Below are 23,560 nucleotides of genomic sequence, written 5' to 3'. Positions count from 1 at the left end.
GGAATTTATCACTGTTGTCAAAAACTGCCTGTTGGACAAAGGTGCTTATTAAGGCAATAAATGACCTTAAATAGGTTTCTGTCAGACTTCCTAAGCATTGTGCTGGCAATGTGTTGGAGGGAAAAAAATCCACTTACTCTATGACTTTCGATGAATTGGATCCATACGTTGCTTTACAAACAAAGCGTTTTAATCATTTTCACAATGAGTTTTTTTTTCACTTTTGTTTATTAAAAGTAAACCTGCCACAAACATGGGAAACTTTTACATTTTACTAGACTGCTAACTTTTTAAAACCAATGGCTTTATTCTAGATATTCTAGAGAACGATTTGTATGGTCACAAATGTAAGCGTGCGAAAATTGACTCTTCCGTAAAAGTCGTTCTTTGGCCCCACCTCCTTGCTTTTGGTGCTTTTGAAATAAGTGGTGTCATCGGCTGATAAGGGGTGGGACCTGGCACTTTTGACAGTGAACGGTGGGTTTATGTATAGTTTGTCAGTATATAGTAGTTGCTTTGACATTGCGCACTGTTTAAAATATATTAAAATTGGTATTTTATGTATTTTGTTGGAGAGATTTTATACAAGGAAACATGAGGTCTGGGGCAGTCTGTCTACCATGAGACAAAATTCCAACCTTTTTATCAGATGGCACGTTCTAGCATTAAATGTAATAAGATTCTCACCTCTCCACGTTTTCTTTCAGCTGCTTGCTGTAGCAAGGGTACTCGGGTCACGTACACATGGGCATGAAAAGGAAAATCTTATTCCAAGTGTCTCTATGGTGAAAAATGTATATTGAGCTAAATGTAGTTGTGAGCTCTTAACAATGCTTTAGCATCACTTTTTCTTCATTGGCAGGAAACTTGTCTGCAGACTCTAGGCCAGGGGTCTCCGAGCTATGACCCTCCAGTTGTTCAGGAACTACAATTCTCATCATGCTTAGTCATGTCTGTGAAGGTCAGAGTTTTACAATGCCTCGTGGAACATGTAGCTGGAGGGCCGTAGTTTGGAGATCCCTGCTCTAGGTTTTGCCTGATTCTGTAGACCCTTTTTATTTTGTCCACATTTGTCTCATTTCAATGCAAAGAAAAGTCCTAGGTGAACAGTGCAGGGTTTCATGCACTTGCTTCCCTTCTGTCTACAGTGACATGACTGGTATATTGCAGACTTACCGGCTGCCGTGACCCACTTAATACTTACTCCCCAACTTTATGTGAATAAGACACCAAAGTTTTCATGTGTTTAAATGGCCATAGCAGCCTTTTAATAACAAAGAAAAACATAAACCATAAATAATATTCATACTAACTGACTGTCTTAGAGCAGGTATTTGGAGACGAGCATGGTCTACCAAATATGCTGTATAAAGTTACATTTTTAAATTACGGCCCCCAGCCGCAAATACCCCGGCTCGGGGACAATTTGTTACACATTACCACCTGATACAGCCCCAACACCGTTCTCGTCTTACTGACGTCACTTAATTCGGGAAGGTACCCAAACCAAAGATGAGCCCCTCCCACCATTCTCCACAGAAAATTTTGACCATGCCCACCTTCAAAATCCTGAGACCCCTGCCCGCTGCTATGACACCAACGACCCCCCTCTTTACAAATTAACATTGCTAAAACCCACACTACCCAGGACAGCGAAGGCAATCATAAGTAAAGGACAAAATGCAACCCTGAACTTGAGGGAGGGAGGAAAAATTCACTTGCTCCAACTGACCCTGGTAAACTCCCCCTCACTGCCTAGACCACCTTTTGGCCCCACCCTAACCCAGCTTACCACGCCTTACTATTATCCAATCGCTGAGGACTGAAATTGGTTAAATATTTAATTCTAATCTGCCTAACTATAGCCTACGCTGCACACCCAGTCATGTCGGCCTTCCACTTAATGCTGGGCATATCATTACAGGCCTCTTCTGGATTGGCTGAGATCAGAAGTGTATGGACTAAATGTTAAAATCGGAGCTTAAGATCTGCAGCCTGGGGGTGGCATTTCATCATTATTTTTAACAAAATACTTGCATCGGAAAGCCATGAAGTGTGGATCCACTGATTTTAGCTGGAGGCTAATTTATGGAGTGTGTGTGTGTTGAGGCCTGTACACACTATCAGAAAATCGTCTGAAAAAAAAATCCCACATTTAAAGCAATGGTACGATAATCTGCTAGTTCATACGCAGCTTTTGAGTGCCGGTCATGAGGCTTTCTAGGCTTACCTATAGATAAAAGTAAGACAAAAGGGATTACAACAACTTTAATTAGTACAGTTGTCCAAAAATACAATGCAATATGTTTAATCACTTCCCGAATATTTTTATTCTGTCGTACGCAAATTTTCATAGCTTTAGTAACCTTTTCATTTCGATATGAGACTAGCATGCAATAAAAAACAAAAAACAAAAAATGGACACTCATTCGTCCAGTTAATCTCATCGTGTGTACCGGGTATTCGTCAAAAAGTTATAGGTAATTAACCAAGTGAACATCAAAGTGATGCTAGTTTCTATATACAGCCCCATCAGTCTGCCCTGTTGTTCAGGGTTCCAGAATTGATCTGTTCATGGGCAGGGTGGATTTAATTTAAATCAAGTCGATTTTTAAAATCGCGATTTAAGTCTCTAGTAAAAAGGCTTGATTTAAATAATTTTTAAACAGCAACTGTCATCTCTGTCCTGCAGTGGCAATGACACAACAAGGTGAGGGACATGGTGAGAGCAGGTGAGTGGATGCCCACTAACAGGCGCTGCCATGATGGATCTGAAATGACAGGCTCCCTTTAAATGTAAGGACTTATTCTTGCTGGTAGATAGGAAACCTTCATTTTGTTTGCAAATATTAAAGATTCTATTTAGAATAATAAGTTGTCAGGTTAGTAAAACAGCGATACCGGAACCGATTCAATCATACAGTTTGAAGTGTACATAGATTTGCAAAACCATGGGATAAAGGAATATTCCTTAACTTTGTTTTATCTTCTGGTTATTGTGAAATTGTGTGAATGCATCAATGCAGTGCATGTTTTCAGCTTGCGGAGTTTGGATTCATTGAATGAGTTTACCAAAAATTTAAATATTGCAGAAAATTCAGCCTCATGCTGAAGAAAATAAATTAAATTATTAAGGTATCTTTAAATCGAAAACTATCTTTAGATTTTTACTCTAAAAGCATTTTATTAAAGTTTTTGATTAAAAATAAAAAAAATCGATTCTAAATAATTACAAAAAAAATATTATTAAGGTATCTTAAATAGAAAACTATCTTTAGATTTTTATTATATTATAATATTTTTCTTTTTTAAAAAAATAAAAAATCATTGATTTATATCCACCCTGTTCATGTGTGTGTATGACCTGGCAGAGTGATTCCCAACCCCAGCCCTCAAGTACTCCAAACATACCATGTTTTGGGAATTTCCCTTTGATAGAATGGCAGTCATAAATACTCATAAACCTTCATTTAATGAACCTGTGCAAGGTGAAGTAAATTCTGAAAACTTGACCTGTCGGGGGGTACTTTAGAACTGAGGCTGGGAACCACTGACCTAGTGTAATACGTTTTGCAGAGCAGAACAGAGGCTGCTAGTGCTTTTGAGAATGGCACTTTTTAAGGGCTAATGCCTACTGTTTTGGGGCTGCAAATCGGTAAACATCGCTACAACAGTGATTGCCGTTGGCTTCTGAGTCCTGACCTGGTAGCTGCCCTGCTACTTAGCGGGCGTGGGAGGTCACTCGATTGGCACAGGTGCCATTCAGAGAAGACTTGTAGAAGAGAAAATTTTCTAAATGCAAAGCATTCTCTGATTAGATGAGATGGCAAGGCAGGGTGGTGATGTCACAATATCTACTTTGTCTAATCATAAAATGCTTTGCTTTCATTGAGAAAATGCAAAGTGTGTTCTGAATGATGCTCCTGCCAAACAAGTGACCTCCTGTGTTCGCAAAGCAGCTGGGCAACCATATGGCACAGGGCCTGGAAACCTGTGGCAATCACTGTAGTAGCTGTGCCTACTACCGTTATTTCCTGCTTTTATGGAGATTGGCCAGGTATGGTGCATGCATAGTTACGTTGATCTTATCATCCAGCAATGTAACTATGTAAAACTAGCCATACCTGGAATTTAGGGCTTCAACGCCAGTTTTACCACTTCCAAGATCTTTCAGAACCCGTTGACCTGCAGTTAACCTGCTTCAGGTTGATTTTGCATTTCTGTAGACTTGTATGGTGAGAGATGCGGTTCTGATATGAACAGCTGGTTAACACCGGCTCTACAGCTGCAGATGTAAGGATCAGAGTTTTTACAAGTCAACCTTACACTCAGTGCACAGGTGTGTAGTTTGGGTAATAGTATTGTTTGCGTTGAAAACCATGAGAGCAAATTTTGAGACCAATAATTGCTGTAGCTGCTTTTTAAGACCATCACTGAATCCAAGTGAATGATATTTTGCAATAATCTGAAACAGAGGAGTAAGCTGAGCATTATGCAAATGAAACATATGTGCACTCTTTCCTTTTTTGTGCATGTAATTTATATCTTTGATAATATTTGTTGTTTTTAGAATTGGCATAACTGTTAACGCTACATAGGTGTCAGAAAATATTTATTCTGGCTCCTGTGTGATGGTACTGGTTAATTTTTTGTTCCTTGCCCAGCTATAATGTAGCTTTTAAAATTTATTTCCTAGGCCCACAATGCGAGTCAGAAGGGGGCTCCCTTATGTGTGCCTCAATTTTTTAAAGTGCTGATACAAAATCTAGACTTAAGGGTTGCTCAGCAGAATGGTGCTGGAGATGAGTTCCAAGCAATGCATGCACCTTGCCTGGTCCTAAAGATTTGGTGTCGGCAGCATCTGGAACTCTTTGACATTTCTGTACTAGTTCTTCTTCTTTTTAATGGCTGTTAAAGCTGGCTTGGAAAAATTTAAAACACAGGTAAATTGTGCACATGGGAAGTGTGTTTAGGAGTCTTTACACTGCTAGTAGTTGTACTTGTCTGCTCTTCCTTGTTACTTGTTAGTTTTTTAAATCGCCAAACCAATGGAATAAAGTAGAAATTGCTTAAGCAAGTTGATTGTGATATGTTTGGAAAGACAAAAATTGCCAATGAAGACAACCAATGATCAAATGTAAGATTCAAAAGTAAGCCTTCTGTGCCAACAGTCTCTGACTGCCCTAAGTCTTTGGCAAGGAGGTGTCCGTTAAGATCCTTGATGCTTCCAGGTGAAGCTCTTTGAGTTTTCCTCCACTAGTGTCGCTTGACATTGCAAGCAGAGGTGATCAACAAGAGGTAAAACCACAACAGGATGCAGTTTGTAATACAGGCTGACTGGGAGCATGGCAGGTGCAAAATTGTCAAGTTAGGTCTAGAACCTTTTAAATGTTCAGATCAACGCAGTTATTTCAGAGGTCAGAGTGATAACAAGTGACCTATTAGTCCTGCAATGCCCAAGTGTACAGGTCTTGGATTTGAAATTTTGATCAATAGATTTATATTAACTGCAGTTAGATTCATTGAGCCCCTTAAACTTGTTCTGGAAGGTCCAAGAAGCTTTAAGAGTCATCCATACCAACCAAAGGCTCTGCTGTGTTGTGCATCCAAGTGTCATTATGTAAAAGAAGTAGGAGAAGATTGGGATGACATCTGGCCATCCTCCATCACACTATCAAGAAAAACTGCTACCACTGTCCTGATTAGAACAGTTGGTTGCAGTGCTTGTATGCTCAGTGAGGAGAGGATTAGCTTGAGGCCATTTTTTTTTTTTTAAAGTTGTTTTTTTATTTAGAAATAATGAACTTTGTTGTGTTCCTTTTAGCTGTCATTGGTGCAAATACATTTTTTATTGGTTTTTGTTTTCTTTAGCATATAGAAGATTTATACTTTGGCCACTCTGTTTGGTAGAGTGAATAATTCTATCAACCGTTGTCAATGTATTTGCATAGAATTTTATAGACAGTAGAGTAGGTGATCTATATCTGTATTCACTAAACCAAATTGACCATTCGGTTATTTTCATCAGATGGACAGACAGGCGGCTTGTTTAGCATGTAGAAATGACATGAGTACCTCCAAAGGTTGCTTTTTAGCAATTCTTGTTATGCCTATGAAACTTTGCACAGTATTGGGGTCAATGCGTAAATCGGCAGAGTTGATTGTTGATTCTTGAGTATGGTATTTACAGCCTTCATCACGTAACGGTAAGGTCACATTGAAGGAATATTCATGTGGAGTTTACCTGAGCAAGTATCTGTTAGGCTGTAATAATCTCACATAGAGCATCCATGCCTGCCATGTTTCATCTTCTCTCGCTTACAAACTGAAGCCTGTAACTAGGTATTGATTGGTACGTTACCTCCCGACCTCATGTCTGCAGCTGCCGTATCTGCCTCTGCATCTGTCATGTTCAAATGCGCAATCCGACTAATCTTGGCAGCAAGGGAATGTGTCCTGAACCCCCTCTACAATGTATTGAGATATCCATCGAGGTAAGACAGAGGCAGGTTCAGCGTTGCATACTCCAGGCACTCTTTTGCTGAATTCAAAAGGGGTGTGTGCTTTTTTTTTTTTTTTTTTAATGGCATTTAAAAAAATATTTTAAATAAGTAATAAACTGCCTAATTGTACTGAACCAATAAGTCAATAATTTGGTTAAAAAAAGAGGACAAGGATTACTGCCTTTGAGCTTGTTCCATGGAAAGCAAGTCAGAACTTACAATTTTGAAAAATTCATTTAAAATGACACCAATTGGGGCTGACATGTTTAAGGGGTACTTATGGAGCTGTTTTCATAGTAAAATGATCCAATACTCCATTTTATTCCTTTTTTTTTTTTAATGTAAATGTTGCCTAAAAGGAAACACTACAAGATGCTATTGGCTTTAGTGGTTAGAAAATGTGCCCCTCTAATTTTCAGATTTGCAGAGAATGGACTTTCCTAACTGCATGACTAAGCTCTATCAGTTGCCAACGACCCATCTGGTAAAACTGCCCTTGCAGTTTATTCTCATTGGACAAGGCAGGTGGCACTTGGCTATAAAGTCAGGAAAAGTAACAATGTGAAAATAAATCAAAAAGTGGCACATATAAAGCTTTTCTTAAAAAGAATAGAAGATTTTTTTTTTTTTTTTTTTTTGCCTCTTATATAGGGTTTACTTTAATTCAATTCTCAATGTGAACATAACTTGGTAATTAAATGGTTAAAGACTCAGAAGGTTAAATAAGTTTTTCTCATAGTATTTGTTTCTGTAGAATTATCCATTTACTAACCTTGTCTAGAAGATGTTTGCTCAACTCGTAATAAAAGAGCTTGGACTTTGCTTTGTTTACCTTTTTTCTTTCTCAATAGGACATCACTTTAAAAATTAAATAGACAAATTGTTTTTACCTTATCTTGTAGAATGGTGGATTTAGTGAATGGGCCTGGTTTCAGATGGTGAAATCAAGTAATCGTAAAACAAAAAGATAATCCGAGCCAGCAATGTGGAAAAAGAACAAACCTTTCAGGTGCAAAAAGTGCTTTGCTTGGCTTTAAAACAAAGCTATGTAAAGAGCTTTAACAATATTTTGATGCATCTTTAACTGATGGTGAAAAAGCCAGAGTACAGGCCACCCAGAGCATAGTTTTAATTGAGGTATCTCCAAAAGCAAATCCAGAGTCCCATATAAGTATTTTCTTCGCATGGACAGGAGGGACTCCTGGTTCCATCTGCCAATCTCGCACACGCACCAAAAACTTTAAGTTTTTTTTTTATTTTTTTTTTTTTTTTTGTGTAATTGGCTCTCTGGTTTAATTGTGACCACCCCAAGCACTGGTTGCAGCCTTTCAGTAGTTGGTGAAATATCTGGCAAAGGTAGTGGTGGTGTTGTGCTTTTTTTTTTTTTTTTTTTTTTTTTTCTTCTTCTTCTTTCTTCAGGACTCTCAGAGCGGAATTATGTGATTACAGCAGACACTCTCACAATTAGCTGTCTGTTTGAGGATGTTGGTGCAATGGTTTGTCATGTATCAAGAGAAAATATTGAGATTAGAATCTGAGCCACGGTTGCCTAAAAACCCCTTGCAACATACTGTATGTAACTGACATGACGCACTGCATGCACCACCCCAACATCAACCGTAGCGCATCTCTTATTTATTTTTTTTTTATTTTTTTTTTTTTTTGGGTTTCCAACAGTGACACCTGCCACACTTATCCCAGCGACACACCTCTCTCTTAACGGTTGGATATTGGCACTTTTTAAGTACATAGGTAGGCAGGGCCTACATGGTGCCAACTTTACTTTCTGCAACCATGGGTAGCAGGCACGCAATTTTGCCAACTTCGTCACCCCCAGACCCGAGCTGCACGCGGGCTCTCCTGCCCGCATTGTACTAAAACATCCTCATGCATCAGAGCATTGTCTGCTCTTGGTGGCGGCGGTGCGGACCGCCCTCCTGGGGACGCAGGACCGTGATACTTACTAGCAGCCACTCGCGACAACTTGTTCGCGACAGGCAGTCAGGTTGTACCACGTTGCATGCTCACCTTGGCTAGCCTATCAATCTAGCCCCTCTCACCCCCCTAGCCAATACTCCATGAGTCATGGCGGCATACCTCTATGTACGAGTCACAGGCTGCCTTGTATTCAAACTCAAAGTCTGCATGTTCTCTTTGTGGTAGGTTTCCTAAAGCCTAGTACACACTGCTAGCTTTTTTTTGTTCAACCCAGCAAGCTGAATGAAAAAAAACTGGCCGCTCAGGTCAGAGCCGCTATTCTAACAATCTGATGTTAGTACAGCAAACTCACCTACTGTTCCATTGGGCCCACCCCCACGAGAGCGCACCGCGAGACGGTCGGCAGACCTTTTTCGGTCATGACCCTTTGACTGAAGCTGCTGTTGGACCAGCTGCAGTACACAGGGCCCGAATGTCGGCCAGTTTCTATTGTACTGGCCCATGCTGCTCCACATTCGCCCCGGTGTTATGGGACATAATAAAACAAAAAATCTCTCTCTATCAAATCTCTTGATCTACATCAAATCTCTCGATCTATATCAAATCTCTCAACATGTGGACAGGTTAATAGCATTTTGCTCACACTGCGATGGCTCTGAGATTTTGTATAGGATTGTTGTAGGGACACTAGATTGCAAGCTTCTTTTGAGGCAGATACTGTAATGGATGATTGTATATTTTGTAACATACTGCCTTATAAATACTTTTAGAAAATTATACATTATATGGACCTAACCTTTAAAGTGGCTTTACACTCTATATAAACTTTTTTTTTTTTTTTTTTGTATGCATTCCCTGCTGTAAGGTAGTAAAATATACACACCCCATGCACTGCCTCCCCAAACCCTAAACTGTGCACACAGCCCATCTGAGAAATGTGCCCTCATGGGTGCCTCCTTAAGCACACCGTTTGGAGGAACGAACCGTGCTGTCAGGGGCCCACCAAAGAGGAGGTAAGTGACTGTTCTGTTCAATATAGTTGCACAGAGCAGGTAAGTATAAACTCCTCTTTTTTTTTTTTTTTGTTTTTTTTTTTTTGTTTAGGGGGAAAAAAATGCCTTTTAATATCACTTTAATTTACAATGAGTTATGTTGCCATTGCTCAGATGCTAAGTTTTTTTTTTTTTTTTTCAGTTTGCTTGCAATTTGCAGTAAGCAGTCAAAATTCTTAAAAGTGCATGGGTCAATATAAATTAAATACAAGTAAAGCAATCTCTCAGTGCGCATATTTTTATTTTAGGTGAAATTAAATTTGGAAGAAATTCTATTTAAATACTGCATAGTTAGGACAAATAGCGCTGCTGTTCAGAGACTTATTGCAGTCACACTCTCCAAATTATAGCTATTTCCTAAATCATTAGTGCTTTCAGATTCTTCCCCAGTGGGGTGTTTTAGATCCTAATCCATGATTATTATTCATGGCTCTGCTGTAATTCCAGATAGATCAGTCAAATCTGTCAGTGTAATCTGTGAGTTTTATCAGTTAATTGAGACAAGTTGATCCCACTGTCCTGTTATTTGTTTCCCTTTATTGTACAGATAAAGTTCTTTGTCCTTTTGGTGGAAAGTGTTGTGTCTGCTCTATTTTAGGAGGAGATTTAGAATGCCTGTTTAGCTGTTAAATATAAAGCAGGTAATAGAGCCTTAGGTGATGGTAATCCTAAATTATCTATAGGATGCTGAATATTGATAGCATAATATCAGCAATACAAGGCTGAGCATAGGCCAGAGTGTAAATCTTCTCCACTTTTCTTAACCACCATTTTTTTTTTCCCCCCCAAACTGGAAAAGTAAAGTAACGTATGACTGTTAAAACATCATGTATTTTATTTCATGTGCTTATATAGCACCATCAATTATACACAGTGATTATATATATATATATATATATATATATATATATATATATATATATATATATATATATATATATATTTATAATTTTACATTCACATCAGACTCTGCCCTCAAGGAGCTTACAATCTCTAAGGTACCTAACTCATATTCCTACCCTAAGGCAAATTTAGACAGGATCCAATTAAACTACCAGCATGTTTTTGGAGTGTCGGAGGAAACCGAAGTACCCAGCGGAATCCTACGCAGGCACAGGGAGAACATGCAAACTCCAGGCAGGTAGAGTCATGGTTGGGATTGGAACTGAGGACCCTAGTGCTGCTAGGTGGAAGTGCTAGCAACTTAGCCACTATACTGACCCAAAATGTGTTTGCAGTCATGTCTCACCATATACAGTTTTACCTGGTGCTACATCCTTTATTTCCACCTGACAGTGCTAAGCCATTGCCCCACAGTTAGCTGCAGCAATGTCAGACTGGCTTGTGTGCTCCTTCAGTTCACCAATGGGCTGCCCATCTACTGCCATTAGTTGCATGGCAGTGGCCAGCTTACCATATGTGCAAGACTCTGTTCTTCTGCTTATATTTTTACTTTAAACTATGTTGTAGCTGGTAGAGAAAATTGGTGCACACTACGGCACAAGGGTTTTGGTCCTCCTTACTTTGGAACGTCGGAAGTTTTCGAGATGGCTGGCAAGGACACAGGAATTCATACCATTCCCTGCCAGCTCTTTCTCATGAAGCAGAGCACACAATGTTTGTCATATACACTACAGCTATCCAAAGATTTGTCCTGTCTGCTTGGGAAAGTGATATCAATGTATTGCGTGTTTTTATTACCCTGGTTTGTTCAAAGGGGTTTATTTTTTACTACTTATGACACTTGTTTTGTTATTATTCCACTTTGGTCAAGAACAAATTTAAGTAGTTCCAGTTATTGCAGGAGGATGTGGGTAAGGTGTTGGTAGTTACAGGTATGTAATGGTGTGTTGCTAAAACTCCTCGGCCTCTCAAAGTTGTGTGCAAAAAGGGCTGGTTAAAGAAAACTAGAGCAAAAGAGGACATGCTGCCCTTAGCAGCCAGCCAAATGTAATTTTCTGAGAGCAGTCTAGTTGCTTTGGTCAACCGTTTTTTTTACATTATTCTCTTACATCTCAGGCTTACAGGGTCAAAGTATTGCAAAATGCTATATGAATACTACTGACTCATGAGAACTTAACATTCGTCACCAGTGATGGTTTATGACCAATTTTATCAGATAGTACAGTAGATTTCAGATTATTCTTTTTGTGACTACCAATGTAGTAGAGGTTTTCCATCACTGTGCATCAAGCCATATCAGGAGCTCATCTGTCTGCCAAATACCCATTGATGACGTAACGGCACCTCCAGGGGTCTGATTATTAGGCACTCCAATGTATGTTGATAAATGTAAATCATTAGTAAGACCTCATCTGGAATATGCAGTTCAGTTTTGGGCACCAGTTCTCAAAAGAACTTGGCTATGAGGAAAGCTTAGAGGAACTGAACTTATTCTCTCTTGCGAAGAGATTAAGAGGAGATATGATCAACATGTACAAATATTTAAGGGGTCCATATAGTGAACTTGGTGTTAAGTTATTCAATCTATGGTCAACACAGAGAACAAGAGGGCACTCTTTTTTTCATCTAGAGGAAAAGAGACTTCATCTCCAAATACATAAAGGTTTCTTCACAGTAAGAGCTGTTAAAATGTGGGATAGACTCCCACCAGAGGTGGTTCTGGCCAGCTAGGTGGATTGCTTTAAGAAATGCCTGGATTCTTTCCTAAATGTACATAATATAATTGGGTACTAACATTTTATAGGTAAAGTTAATCCAGGGAATATCTAATTGCTTCTCAGGGGATCAGAATTTTTTCCTTTGCTGTAGCAAATTGCATCATGCTTTGCTGGGTTTTTTCGCCTTCTCCTGGATCCACTATGGGTATAGGATTGTATGATATTTTTTATTTATTTTTACGGTTGAACTAGATGGACTTGTCGTTTTTTTTTTTTTTTCCCCAACCTAACTATGGATGTGAACTCTGACGTCTCTTGTTTTGTATTTTACTGGCTTTATAAAGTGTGTAATAGGCTTGTTTTACCATTGCCATCTTGATGACTACTAGCATAATTGATAGCCATAGATGGCTTTAGAATTGTAAATGATGCTTAAATTTCTTTTTATAGCTAGGATGCCATAACAAGTGCCTCAAGGAATCACAGGAACTCCTCTTCATACAGGGATATTTTGCTACTAATCAGGTCAATTCCTTCATGAGATTTTTTTATATAGAGAGAAGAGTTTTGGGCTCTGCGGTTGCATCCCCCCCCCCCCTGCGAAATACATCTTGTACTGCAGAGTGTAATCTAGTGTGGGGGATTCTGGGGTGTTGGCCTGGGCAGACTCGCTGGATGTGTAGCTTGATTTGCTTTTATCTTTTTATTTTGTCTTGTTTTGTGTGTTGTGTGGTGGTGGATGGTTGGGTTGTATGCATTGGAAATCCTATTGAGTGTTTTTGATGGGTGGGCATTTTTGTCTATTGGGGGAATGTGATTTGTTTTTGTATTGTTTTAATATGGTTTGTCGCTTTAAATAAAGAATAACTAGAGGTGAAGTCATCAATGCTTACAACCAAAAAAAGATACAGAGAAGAGTTTTATATAAGACCTATAATTGTGAGGTTCAGGTTTGGTTCATACAAATTTAACTCAATATCCACAATTATAGGTTAAGATAACTCCCATTGTGAGTGATATTAAGCATGGGCTTTTTTCTGTGGAAGTGAACAAATAGGTACAAGTGCATAGATTTCACTTTTGATAAACCCTGGTTGTCCATTTAAAAAAAAAAAAAAAAAAAAAAAAAAAAAAAAATCCCCAGTAATGAAGAGACTGTCATGTGTTTGTTTTTTGGATCATGTGTTGATCTTGCTTGTTGTATATGACGTGTATAACCTCTCAAACTTCGCTTAATTTACATTACCAGAATGTACAGTATACATCATTGGTGGGCCTTTAGTGATATTTGGTGTGTTTTTTTTTTTTTTTTTTTTTTTTGTATCCTGCAGGAAACTTCACAGTGGCATGAAGACATATGGCTGTGAGCTGTGTGGGAAGAGGTTCCTGGACAGTTTGAGGCTTCGAATGCACTTGCTGGCTCATTCAGGTAAGGGCCATCTTGATTAGACTTGGTTGAAATGTCACACACTATATTACAACTTCACAAAGCTGATATAACAGTGTTGTAGATTGAGCAGAATGATGTCCATAAAAATAATAGAGAGTGCAGGATACAGACAAGCCAAAAGCCATATAACTTGATTGAGGTTAACATCTGCCAGCTGGGCATCAGCAGCCTGTACTCCACCGGAACCCATACTTCAGTGCCAGATTCATATGGTAAATTGCACTCTAAGTTGAAAATTTGCATGTAGTGTGGCCAATTTTCCACACAACTCTCGCTCTTCATGGGTCCAATAATGATTCATGGTTCATGTCCGGTATTTAGATTCCAACTTCCTCAAACTGTTAATGTTCCTATCAGTTGCCTAGAGTCGTAGCTGATATCATACTGCCAGCATGACTTAAAAAAAAAAAAAAAAAAAGCCAGCTTAAGGGAAAGTTTTTAGAAATGTACAATGCATACCCAGTTGTAGAACTTGGCAAATAGTGCCTTCTCCCTGTTTCCTCTCTCTGGTAGAACTATACACCGTATAAGCAGGTAGCTTTCCTGTGCAAAGGTAGAAGTTCGATTTTATAGAGCCAGTGCCCTCACTTCCTGTTTTTGCTTTATCAGGTTTACTAGCCACACAGAGCATGTCCAAGGCCCCACTGCATATTTGTTTGGTAAGATCTGAGGGTTCAAACATATTAGGTGAGAAGGCAGGAACCTACCGTATATACAGTAATAAAAATGTGTGTATGTGTGTGTGTGTGTATATATATATATATATATATATATATATATATATATATATATATATATATATATATATATATATATATATATATTACATTTACACTGTATTGCCAAAAGTATTCGGTTCAATATTGAGTTGGCCCACCCTTTGCAGCTATAACAGCTTCAACTCTTCTGGGAAGGCTGTCCACAAGGATTAGGAGTGTGTCTATGGGAATGTTTGAACATTCTTCCAGAAGCTCATTTGTGGTCAGGCACTGATGTTGGATGAGAAGACCTGGCTCGCAGTCTCTGCTCTAATTCATCCCAAAGGTGTTCTGTCAGGTTAAGGTAAGGACTCTGTGCAGACCAATGAGGTTCCTCCCCCCCCCCCCAAACTCTCTCATCCATGTCGTTATGGACCTTGCTTTGTGCAGTGGTCCAAATCATCATTTGGTGGAGGGGGGATTATGGTGTGGGGGTGCTTTTCAGGGGTTGGACTTGGTTTCAGTGAAGTGAACTCTTAAGGCACCAGCATACCAAAACATTTTGGACAATTTTATGCTTCCAACTTAGTGAGAACAGTTTGGGGATGGGCCCCTTCCTGTTCCAAAATGACTACCCACCAGTGCACAAAGCAAGTTCCATAAAGACATGGATCAGCAAGTTTGGGGTGGAGGAACTTAACTGGCCTGCACAGAGTCCTGACCTCAACCCGATACAACAACTTTGGGATGAATCAGAGCCAGGCCTCCTCGTCCAACAGTGCCTGACCTTACAAATTTGCGTCTGGAAGAATGGTCAAACGTTCCCATAAACACTCCTAAACCTTGTGGACAACCTTCCCAGAAGAGTTGAAGCTGTTATAGCTGCATGGGTGGGGCCTACTCAACATTGAACCCTTACAGACTAAGACTGGGATGCCATTAAAGTGGTTGTAAACCCACTAAAAAAAACCCCTGCAAGACACAGGCATAATGAGCTAGTATGCATAGCCCCCACAGCGGTCCCAGCACACTGCTCTGCCCAGCGACGTGTCTCCTGGAGCTATTCCGAGTATCGCGGGCTCCGGCGACGTGTATGGCCGGAGCCGCAAAGACGTAACTCATGCGCGTGGGAGCCGCCGGTAACGGCACGTCAGCAGAAGCAACAGCATGAACGAGCCTTCGCTTCAGTGCCGATGACGCTGGCACATGCTGATACAGGGGATATCTAAACTGTGCAGGTTTAGGAGATATCCCTGGTAGCTACAGGTAAGCCTATAATAAGGCTTACCTATAGTAAAAAGTGGTTTGTAAGGGTTTACAACCACTTTAAAGTTCATGTGCATGTAAAGGCAGGTGTCCCAACACTTTTGACAATATGGTGTGTGTGTATATAGGTTTGAGGATGGAAGGTAGAGAGGGGCATGATTGAAACTAGCGATGGGCGTATTTGGGATCCCGCCAGGAAGCCGACACGACACACCACTAATCACAGGCAGTTGAGACATTTCCCGATCTGTACGGCTGTGGCTTGGGAAATGTCTCGCTGCCTGTAATTAGCGGTTTGCTGTGTCGGCGTCCTGGCGGGATCGGGTAGGTGGGATCCTGAACACGCCCAAGCCCATTCCTAATTGAAACTTTCAAAGAATTAAGGGTGTAAATAGGGTTTAGAAGGCCAATATTTTCCTTGTCCTCAAAATAATAGGAGGATAATTAAAAACTAACCATAGAAAGTATTTGGCTACCAAGATGGTAGTGGATGCTTGGAACATACTTCCGGCAGAGGTAGTAAGTGGATTCAAACATGCTTGGGATACACAGTGGTGTATATTAAATTTAAAGCATTATTAAACCCTAAACCCAAAATGGAATATAAAGTATTGCAGCTTAAAGTGGTTGTATATCGCTGGACATTTTTTTTTTTTTTTTTTTTTCTTCCTGCATGGTAAGTCATAATGTGCTAGTATGCATTGCATACTAGAGCATTTTGTGAAACTTGCCTTAAACGAAGCTGTTCCAGAGCTGCGATGTCATCGCTGCAGCCGCTTTTATTTTTACCCGTCTTGCTTCTGGGTTTGCGGGTTCTGGCTCTGATTGGACGGAGCTGCAATGACATCACTCTCACACATGCACGCGGGAGCCGCCGTTCATGGCACAGGGTTAGGACAACACCTGTGGCCGTTCCTTCAGAGTGCATGTGCCAGTGATGTCACTGGCTGCATGTAAAGTAAATATTTCCTAAATGGTGCACGTTTGGGAGATATTTACACTACCCTATAGGTAAACCACCCTAAAGCTTACCTGTAGGTAAATGTTAACAGAGGAAGTTTACTTCCTCTTTAACAATTCTTCGATGCACAGGGGGCACCCTTGAACAGCAGCATTAGTAATCTGGGGGAGGGAATTTTTAGATGTATCCGTGGTAAATGGTTTGTCTCAACACTCAAACAGCTACATTTGCAGGAGAGCTTGTTCTGTTGATATACTGACTTGCTAGCAGAATAACCAGGTGAATATAAAAGAAAGTAAGCCTAAAAATAGAAAACAAATGCAGCAATTACCTCCTAAGAATTGGTAAGCTGCAATATAATTGCTTGCTTTTTTGGGTTTAATGCCTACCCCCTTTTTTTTTTTTTTTTTTTTTAATTTAGAAAAACGAAGGTGCAGACTCCGTTGACCACCTGGCCTTTTTACTCTGTGCCATCAATCGTCTACATTTCTCTTCTTGGTTCTTTTTTTTTTTTTTTTTCTAGAAGGTTTCAAATGATTTTGGTTTTCTGATCATTTTAAGTACAAGTACTTGAAGTGGCCTCAAAATTTAGGAGGAGGCCTTCCTGTACCTTTGCACAAGATCATGAGTGTCCCAAGAGCCCTGGGCTGTTATACAAATCTATAATTTTTTGCCAAGAAATGGCTGGAGCTGGTCTGTTCCACCCTTAAAGCAGAACTTCCCCTTTTGGGTGGAGTTCTGCTTTAAGTACTCCTCCTCTGCCACATTTGACATACCATTTTTTTGGGGAGTGGGTACCTAGTTTTGACAGGTTCCTGCTCAAGTCGCCTAGGGGACCTGAGCAGACATTCTCCACTCCCCCCCTCCCTTCCTGCAGTCCTCTGTAACATGTCACAGGTCCCAGAAGACTGCCGGGACCATTCAGGAGGTGCAGAGCAATGTGCAGTGGGTGGGCACCCGGCTTTGAAGCCACAAGCAGATGAAGAGAAGGGACGGCTCGGGTGATCTCACCTCTGGATCCTGGGACAGGCGAGTTTGTGTTTATTAAAAGTCGGCAACTTCAAAAATTGTAGCTGTTGACTTTTATTAAACACAAACGAATGGAGCTCCTCTTTAGGTCCTGATTGATCTTTGAGGATGCCCCACAAATCATATGGGGCATATGTCGGCACTGTCGGCCAAAATCAAGATTTGCTTGTTGAGCCCCATGTACACGGGGTCTTTCTGGCAGCAAATCTTGTTCATACACTGTCCACACGTAACATTTGTGCTGATGTTTACATGCTTACTGCGCAAATGTACCCCATACATCGCTGCTGCTGTTCGTAGCTGACCAGTGAATATCAACAATGTTTAGTCCTGTTTCAAACACTCTTCAGTTTGTATAAGAGCAGTGTGAACAGCAAGCTTTGACCAGGCATTTGCTGAGCTTTCAGCAAGCTTTGACGCTTTTAAAGTACCACTCAACTCCAGTTTGTAAATGTTGAACACAGAACCTAATGGGAATGCTGATTGCCACTTTAAGCAAGTTACTGGCAGGCTTTCAACAAGCATCAAAACGTTCTAAAGCCTGCTAGCAACTATTTTAAAGCAGCAATCAACACTCCCATTAGGATCTGTGTTCAGCATTCACAAACTGGAGCTGAATGGTACTTTAAGCAAGCTCTGTTGCTCTGAAAATGCTTCATCAATACTTGTCTTGTACAAGCTAAAGTCAATGTGAAACAGGCCTTAATCGGCAATAGGCTCCATCCACCAAGTGTCCTTGGTTGCTAGAATGCAGGCAACCTCTTGTTGCTAGGACTCTGGCAAACCCTGCCATTAAGGGTCGGTGGCTGCTGGGATGCAGAAGGCTATCCAGGGCTGATATGTAAACCTCCACATCTTCCTTGTAAATGTTGATAATTGCATGTCAGCCTTAAAGGGGTTGTAAAGGCAGAAGGTTTTTTTGTCTTGATGCATTAAAATAAAAAGCCTTCTGTGTGCAGCAGCCCCCCTCAGCCCTCCTAACACTTACATGAGGTCCCTCTCTGTCCAATAATGTCTATGAGTGTCTCATCTGTCTGAGATTCATTCTCCTGATTGGCTGAGACACAGCAGCGGCGCCATTGGCTGTCGCTGCTGTCAATCAAAGTCAGGTAACCAATCAGGTGGCAGAGGGGCTGGGTCTGGGTTCTGTGTCTAAATGGACACAGGGAGCCGTGGCTCGGCTCGGGTTCCCCCTATAGCAAGCTGCTTGCTGTGGGGTCACTGAACAAGAGGGAGGGTCCAGGATCACAGAAGAGGGACTGGAGAAGAGGAGCATCTGGGCTGTTCTGTGCAAATCCACTGCACAGAGAAGGTAAGTATGACACGTTTTGTTATTTTTATAGGAAAAAAGACTTTACAGTCACTTTAGGCAGCAGACAACAAAGTACAGTTATGCTGGGTGCATATAAATGTTAGCATAACCGTTTACACACACATATTATAAAATATGCTCCATATGATTGTCATTGGACACCAATTTATTAGTCCGCTATATGCACTGTTAAAAACTTTTTGACCATCTCCCACATGGCTGAGAACCTCCACAAACCTTCAACAAAATTTGAATCTGTCCACAGACAGTAGATTATAGTTTGATGTTCACAAACATCTGCAGAATTAAAATTTGCCCCCCCCCCCCTTAGACATCCATAGTTATGTTGGGGGCATGTCTTTGTGTGCAGTGGATTCCACCCATACAGGGCAAAAGGGTAATGGGTTACTAGCGGACAAGTCCAACCTGATCAATAATCCATTGGTCAGTTTCATAGGATAGGGGTCAGCTGAGGTATGTGGTAGCCCATAAAACAATAAGTATTTTCATAGAGCGCAGCATATCCACAAATCTCATTATTTTTTGTTTTTATACTTTGCAGTGATCTGAATATTTAGAAATGCAACACTGCAGCTATTTATGAACTCGTAACTAAGAATTGGTGCTGAATACTCGACTGTGTCCTTTACTTTTTTATTTCTTCTTTCCAAGGAGAATCTTAGATATTGTGCTTCCTATTAATTCAGAGGCATGCGGGACGCCTCAAAAATCTGATGCAGACATAAACATGTCTACCGTGTTCCAAAACTATTTCAAAATTACCAACAGGCTGAAAAAAATACAATTATGGCAGTCACCGAGATTCAGTGATAAAAAAAAAAAAATCAAGTTTATCACAGCTTTATCAAATAGTGTTTGTATCGAACAAAACATTTTTGCCGCTGTTTAGATTGCGCTATGGTCAATTTCTTGGTGTTTTTTATTTCTGATAAAAAAAAAAAGTTTATCAAGAACCAGAAAACAATACACCAGGGATATGCAATTAGCGGACCTCCAGCTGTTGCAAAACTACAAGTCCCATCATGCCTCTGCCTCTGGGTGTCATGCTTGTGGCTGTCAGAGTCTTGCTATGCCTCATGGGACTTGTAGTTCTGCAACAGCTGGAGGTCCGCTAATTGCATATCCCTGCAATACACAGTCAAATCACTTTCCGAAGAGTAATGTTACACATTACAAAGTGCTTAAATGTTGTTGTTTTTGTACAAATGTACTTTTTTTTTTTTTTTATTATTTTTATGTTCTGTTGTGGCTTACCCTTTTTTGTTCTATCAGTTTTGTCTTGCTTTATTTCTTTCCTTGCACTCTTTTTCTGCAGACAGCTTTCTCTTTTTTTTTTTTTTTTTTAGTATTTCTTGTTCCTTTTTTTTTTTTGTTTTGTTTTTACGTTGGTGGTTTGGGTTTGTTATTGTGCAGCTGGCAGAGTGCCTGCCCTGGGATTCCGCCAGAGCTCTGGTACAGTATGTACAGTGCTCTGAGCCAAGTGTATCATCATGTGAGATTACAGATACATGCTTTCTCTATTTTCTTCCCTGCTCTAATGTAACCAGGGGGTGGAGCAGCGAGTGCATAACCAGGGCACAGATTAAAGTGTCCATTCTGTTCTCGGTTGCACAACACAACACAGGCTTGCACTTCCCTGCTGCAGATGCATACGAATTTACATTGAAGCACCATGGAGAAAAACTATCCCTCTGTGTCTCTCTAACTTGGCTTATTTTTAACCATGAATATTTTGACATTCACATTAAAAAATCACTGTTTTCAGCAAGTTTTGGCTCAGTATAGAGAAATTGTATCAATATGTATTGAAGGGAAAGTTTTCAGTGTATTTCTGCTGTGCTCACATTTAAATACGGTACTTAAAAGTAAACACTGAAATAATACATTTTGATGTAACTTTCATATATTACTTAAAATTCCAAGTTGTTACTGTTCTATATTGAGATTTCTAGATTAAAGAGGAACTCCACCCCTTTCCCTGTCCTCCACCCCTTTCCCTGTCCTCCACCCCTTTCCCTGTCCTCCACCCCTTTCCCTGTCCTCCACCCCTTTCCCTGTCCTCCACCCCTTTCCCTGTCCTCCACCCCTTTCCCTGTCCTCCACCCCTTTCCCTGTCCTCCACCCCTTTCCCTGTCCTCCACCCCTTTCCCTGTCCTCCACCCCTTTCCCTGTCCTCCACCCCTTTCCCTGTCCTCCACCCCTTTCCCTGTCCTCCACCCCTTTCCCTGTCCTCCACCCCTTTCCCTGTCCTCCACCCCTTTCCCTGTCCTCCACCCCTTTCCCTGTCCTCCACCCCTTTCCCTGTCCTCCACCCCTTTCCCTGTCCTCCACCCCTTTCCCTGTCCTCCACCCCTTTCCCTGTCCTCCACCCCTTTCCCTGTCCTCCACCCCTTTCCCTGTCCTCCACCCCTTTCCCTGTCCTCCACCCCTTTCCCTGTCCTCCACCCCTTTCCCTGTCCTCCACCCCTTTCCCTGTCCTCCACCCCTTTCCGTAGTCACAAAAGGCATACTGGCACGCCAAAGATCCAGTAGCGTTCTGTAGAGCAACGTTTCTCAACTCTAGTCTTCAAGTACCCCCAACAGGTCATGTTTTCAGGATTTCCCTCAGATGAAATGGCTGTGGTAATTACGAAGGCAATGAAACTGATCAGATCACCTGTGCAAAATAATGGGAAGCCTGAAAACATTGTTGCTATGTCACCATCTTCTTCTCTGATGTCTTTGGCTGTATCTTCTGAGTTCTTGCAGCCGGCAAGAATTGGAAAGACGGCCTCCTGAATGTGCAGTAGAGTACCCTTAGAACTCCTAAGATGCACTACGGAATACATCCATTTTGCCTAGGTGAGAACCCAGGAAGAGCCGAGAGGTTTCCCTAAACAAGTCAGATACTGAGAAAGTGGGTGGGTAAGAGTTGGATGACAAAGGGGAAGGGAGAAGTGATTCATGCAAACCCCTGTCTTAAAGTACAGATAGCTACTCACACTATATATTACCAAAAGTATTGAGACGCCTGTGTAGGCGTTTGGCTATCCTAAGCTGCACATCAAAGCAAGCCCGCTCGTAATGGTGTGTGGCAACCTCAGCCTAGGCTCCTGCCAGGCCACACCCCCAACATGTTTAACTCCGCCCCTCAGATCTTAATTATGGGGAATGCCTGCCTTTACACACACATGAACTTTAATGGCGTCTTAGTCCGTAGGGTTCAATATTGAATTGGCCCAACCTTTGCAGCTATAACCACTTCTAAACCTTGTGGACAGCCTTCCCAGAAGAGTTTAAGTGTGTTTATGGGAATGTTTGACCATTATTCCAGAAGTGCATTTGTGAGGTTAGCCACTGATGTTGGACAAGAAGGCTTGGTTCACAGTTGCCGCTCAAATTCATCCCAAAGGTGTTCTATCAGGTTGAGGTCAGGACTCTGTGCAGGCCAGTCAAGTTCCTCCAAGTATGGTGTGGGGTTGGTTTTTCAGGGGTTGGGATTGGCCCCTTAGTTTCTGTGAAGAGCTCTTAAGGCGTCAGCATACCAAGACACTTTGGACAATTTCATGCTCCCAACTTTGTGGGGACAGTTTGGGGATGGCCCTTCCTGCTCCAACATGACTGCACACTAGTGCACAAAGCAAGGTTATTTACCATTAAAATGTGAAGACTTCCCACTAAAGTTAGCCTTCAGTTTGTGCCTTTAAGTAGTTTGAAAACCAATCGGCAGCTTTTGTTTTATAGATCTGTGGCATTATAAATTTGTGGCACTGCCAATTCAATTTGACCCTAATGTGCTCTAAGGGTGACTGTGTGCAGCCCCGTCCATGCAGGTGATGCACCCAGCTTAAGCTTCTCTTGCAATAATTGGGGTCATGTAGGGCCTCCCTAGGGGGGTGATGAGGAGCCCATTGTACATACACTGCTAGCACGCTTCTATTGGGTCATGGCAGTACACAGATGTGTTTTGAGGGCAGTGGTATGACTTGTTGCCCTTGTTTGCAGTGAGATGGCTGCTCATCCATGGCCAAAATAACAATTTGTATCTAAGAGACAGGAGTGAGTTGATCAGCTCAGAAGTAAGCAAATGACAAGGAGTTGTGTGTGTTCTTCCAAACCCAGCTCCTCCACCTCCTCCTCCTTGCTGTTGCTTTTGACCACACACTCTGTTCACTGTTACACTTCCTTGGCACCCATGTACTCCCTAGCATAAAGTCCTGATTGTCAGTGTCATTCCAGCACAGTGCTGGGTACATTATATTCCTGTATGCGTGGAATGACACAACATGTACATTTTTTGTGTATTGCGCTCTAACCTCTCACAAGACCACGTTGGATGAGTTTTAGCTACTTCCTTGCCAGGCTGAGATAACAGGAAAAAGAATACGGTCTCTACTGCCCGACCAGGAGGAGGGAAGGGATTAGTTACTTTATGGTGGGTTTTTATCGCAGAAGTTTTGTTGGCCATATTGTTGACAATGACTAAAACAACATTCAGTTAATTTCAATTTAATATCAGATGACTGCTTTCAAGAGATTTTATTGCAGACAGTGGTTTATAAATTAGTCCAGATTACATGTATTACTACTCAAAGCACACCCAATCAGAGCAATCAATTACTAAAAAACGTGTAGCAAGTTACATAAAACAATCAAATTATACCGTATGTGTCAGTGTTGTATATTATTATTGTAAAAAAATATATACTTTATTCTGCAACTTACAATGT

At 41.0% G+C, this 23,560-nt stretch overlaps 1 protein-coding gene across 8 annotated transcripts in view; it reads left to right on the top strand.

The window, feature by feature from the left end:
- Positions 1-23,560, top strand: part of ZBTB16 (zinc finger and BTB domain containing 16) — a 206,433-nt gene that overhangs the window by 90,712 nt on the left and 92,161 nt on the right. For 6 of the 8 annotated variants that reach the window (XM_073603106.1, XM_073603110.1, XM_073603108.1 and 3 more), the window contains exons 3-4: positions 13,446-13,543; positions 14,174-14,251. In XM_073603106.1, the coding sequence (XP_073459207.1) occupies positions 13,446-13,543; positions 14,174-14,251 (176 nt within the window). The remainder of the gene's footprint in view (positions 1-13,445; positions 13,544-14,173; positions 14,252-23,560) is intronic. The other 2 variants (XM_073603113.1, XM_073603112.1) reach the window with 1 other exon arrangement.

The sequence above is a fragment of the Aquarana catesbeiana genome, linkage group LG10 (genome assembly GCF_042186555.1).
Source record: "Aquarana catesbeiana isolate 2022-GZ linkage group LG10, ASM4218655v1, whole genome shotgun sequence".
NCBI lineage: Eukaryota > Metazoa > Chordata > Amphibia > Anura > Ranidae > Aquarana > Aquarana catesbeiana.
This window is presented reverse-complemented; position numbering and strand designations above follow the sequence as displayed.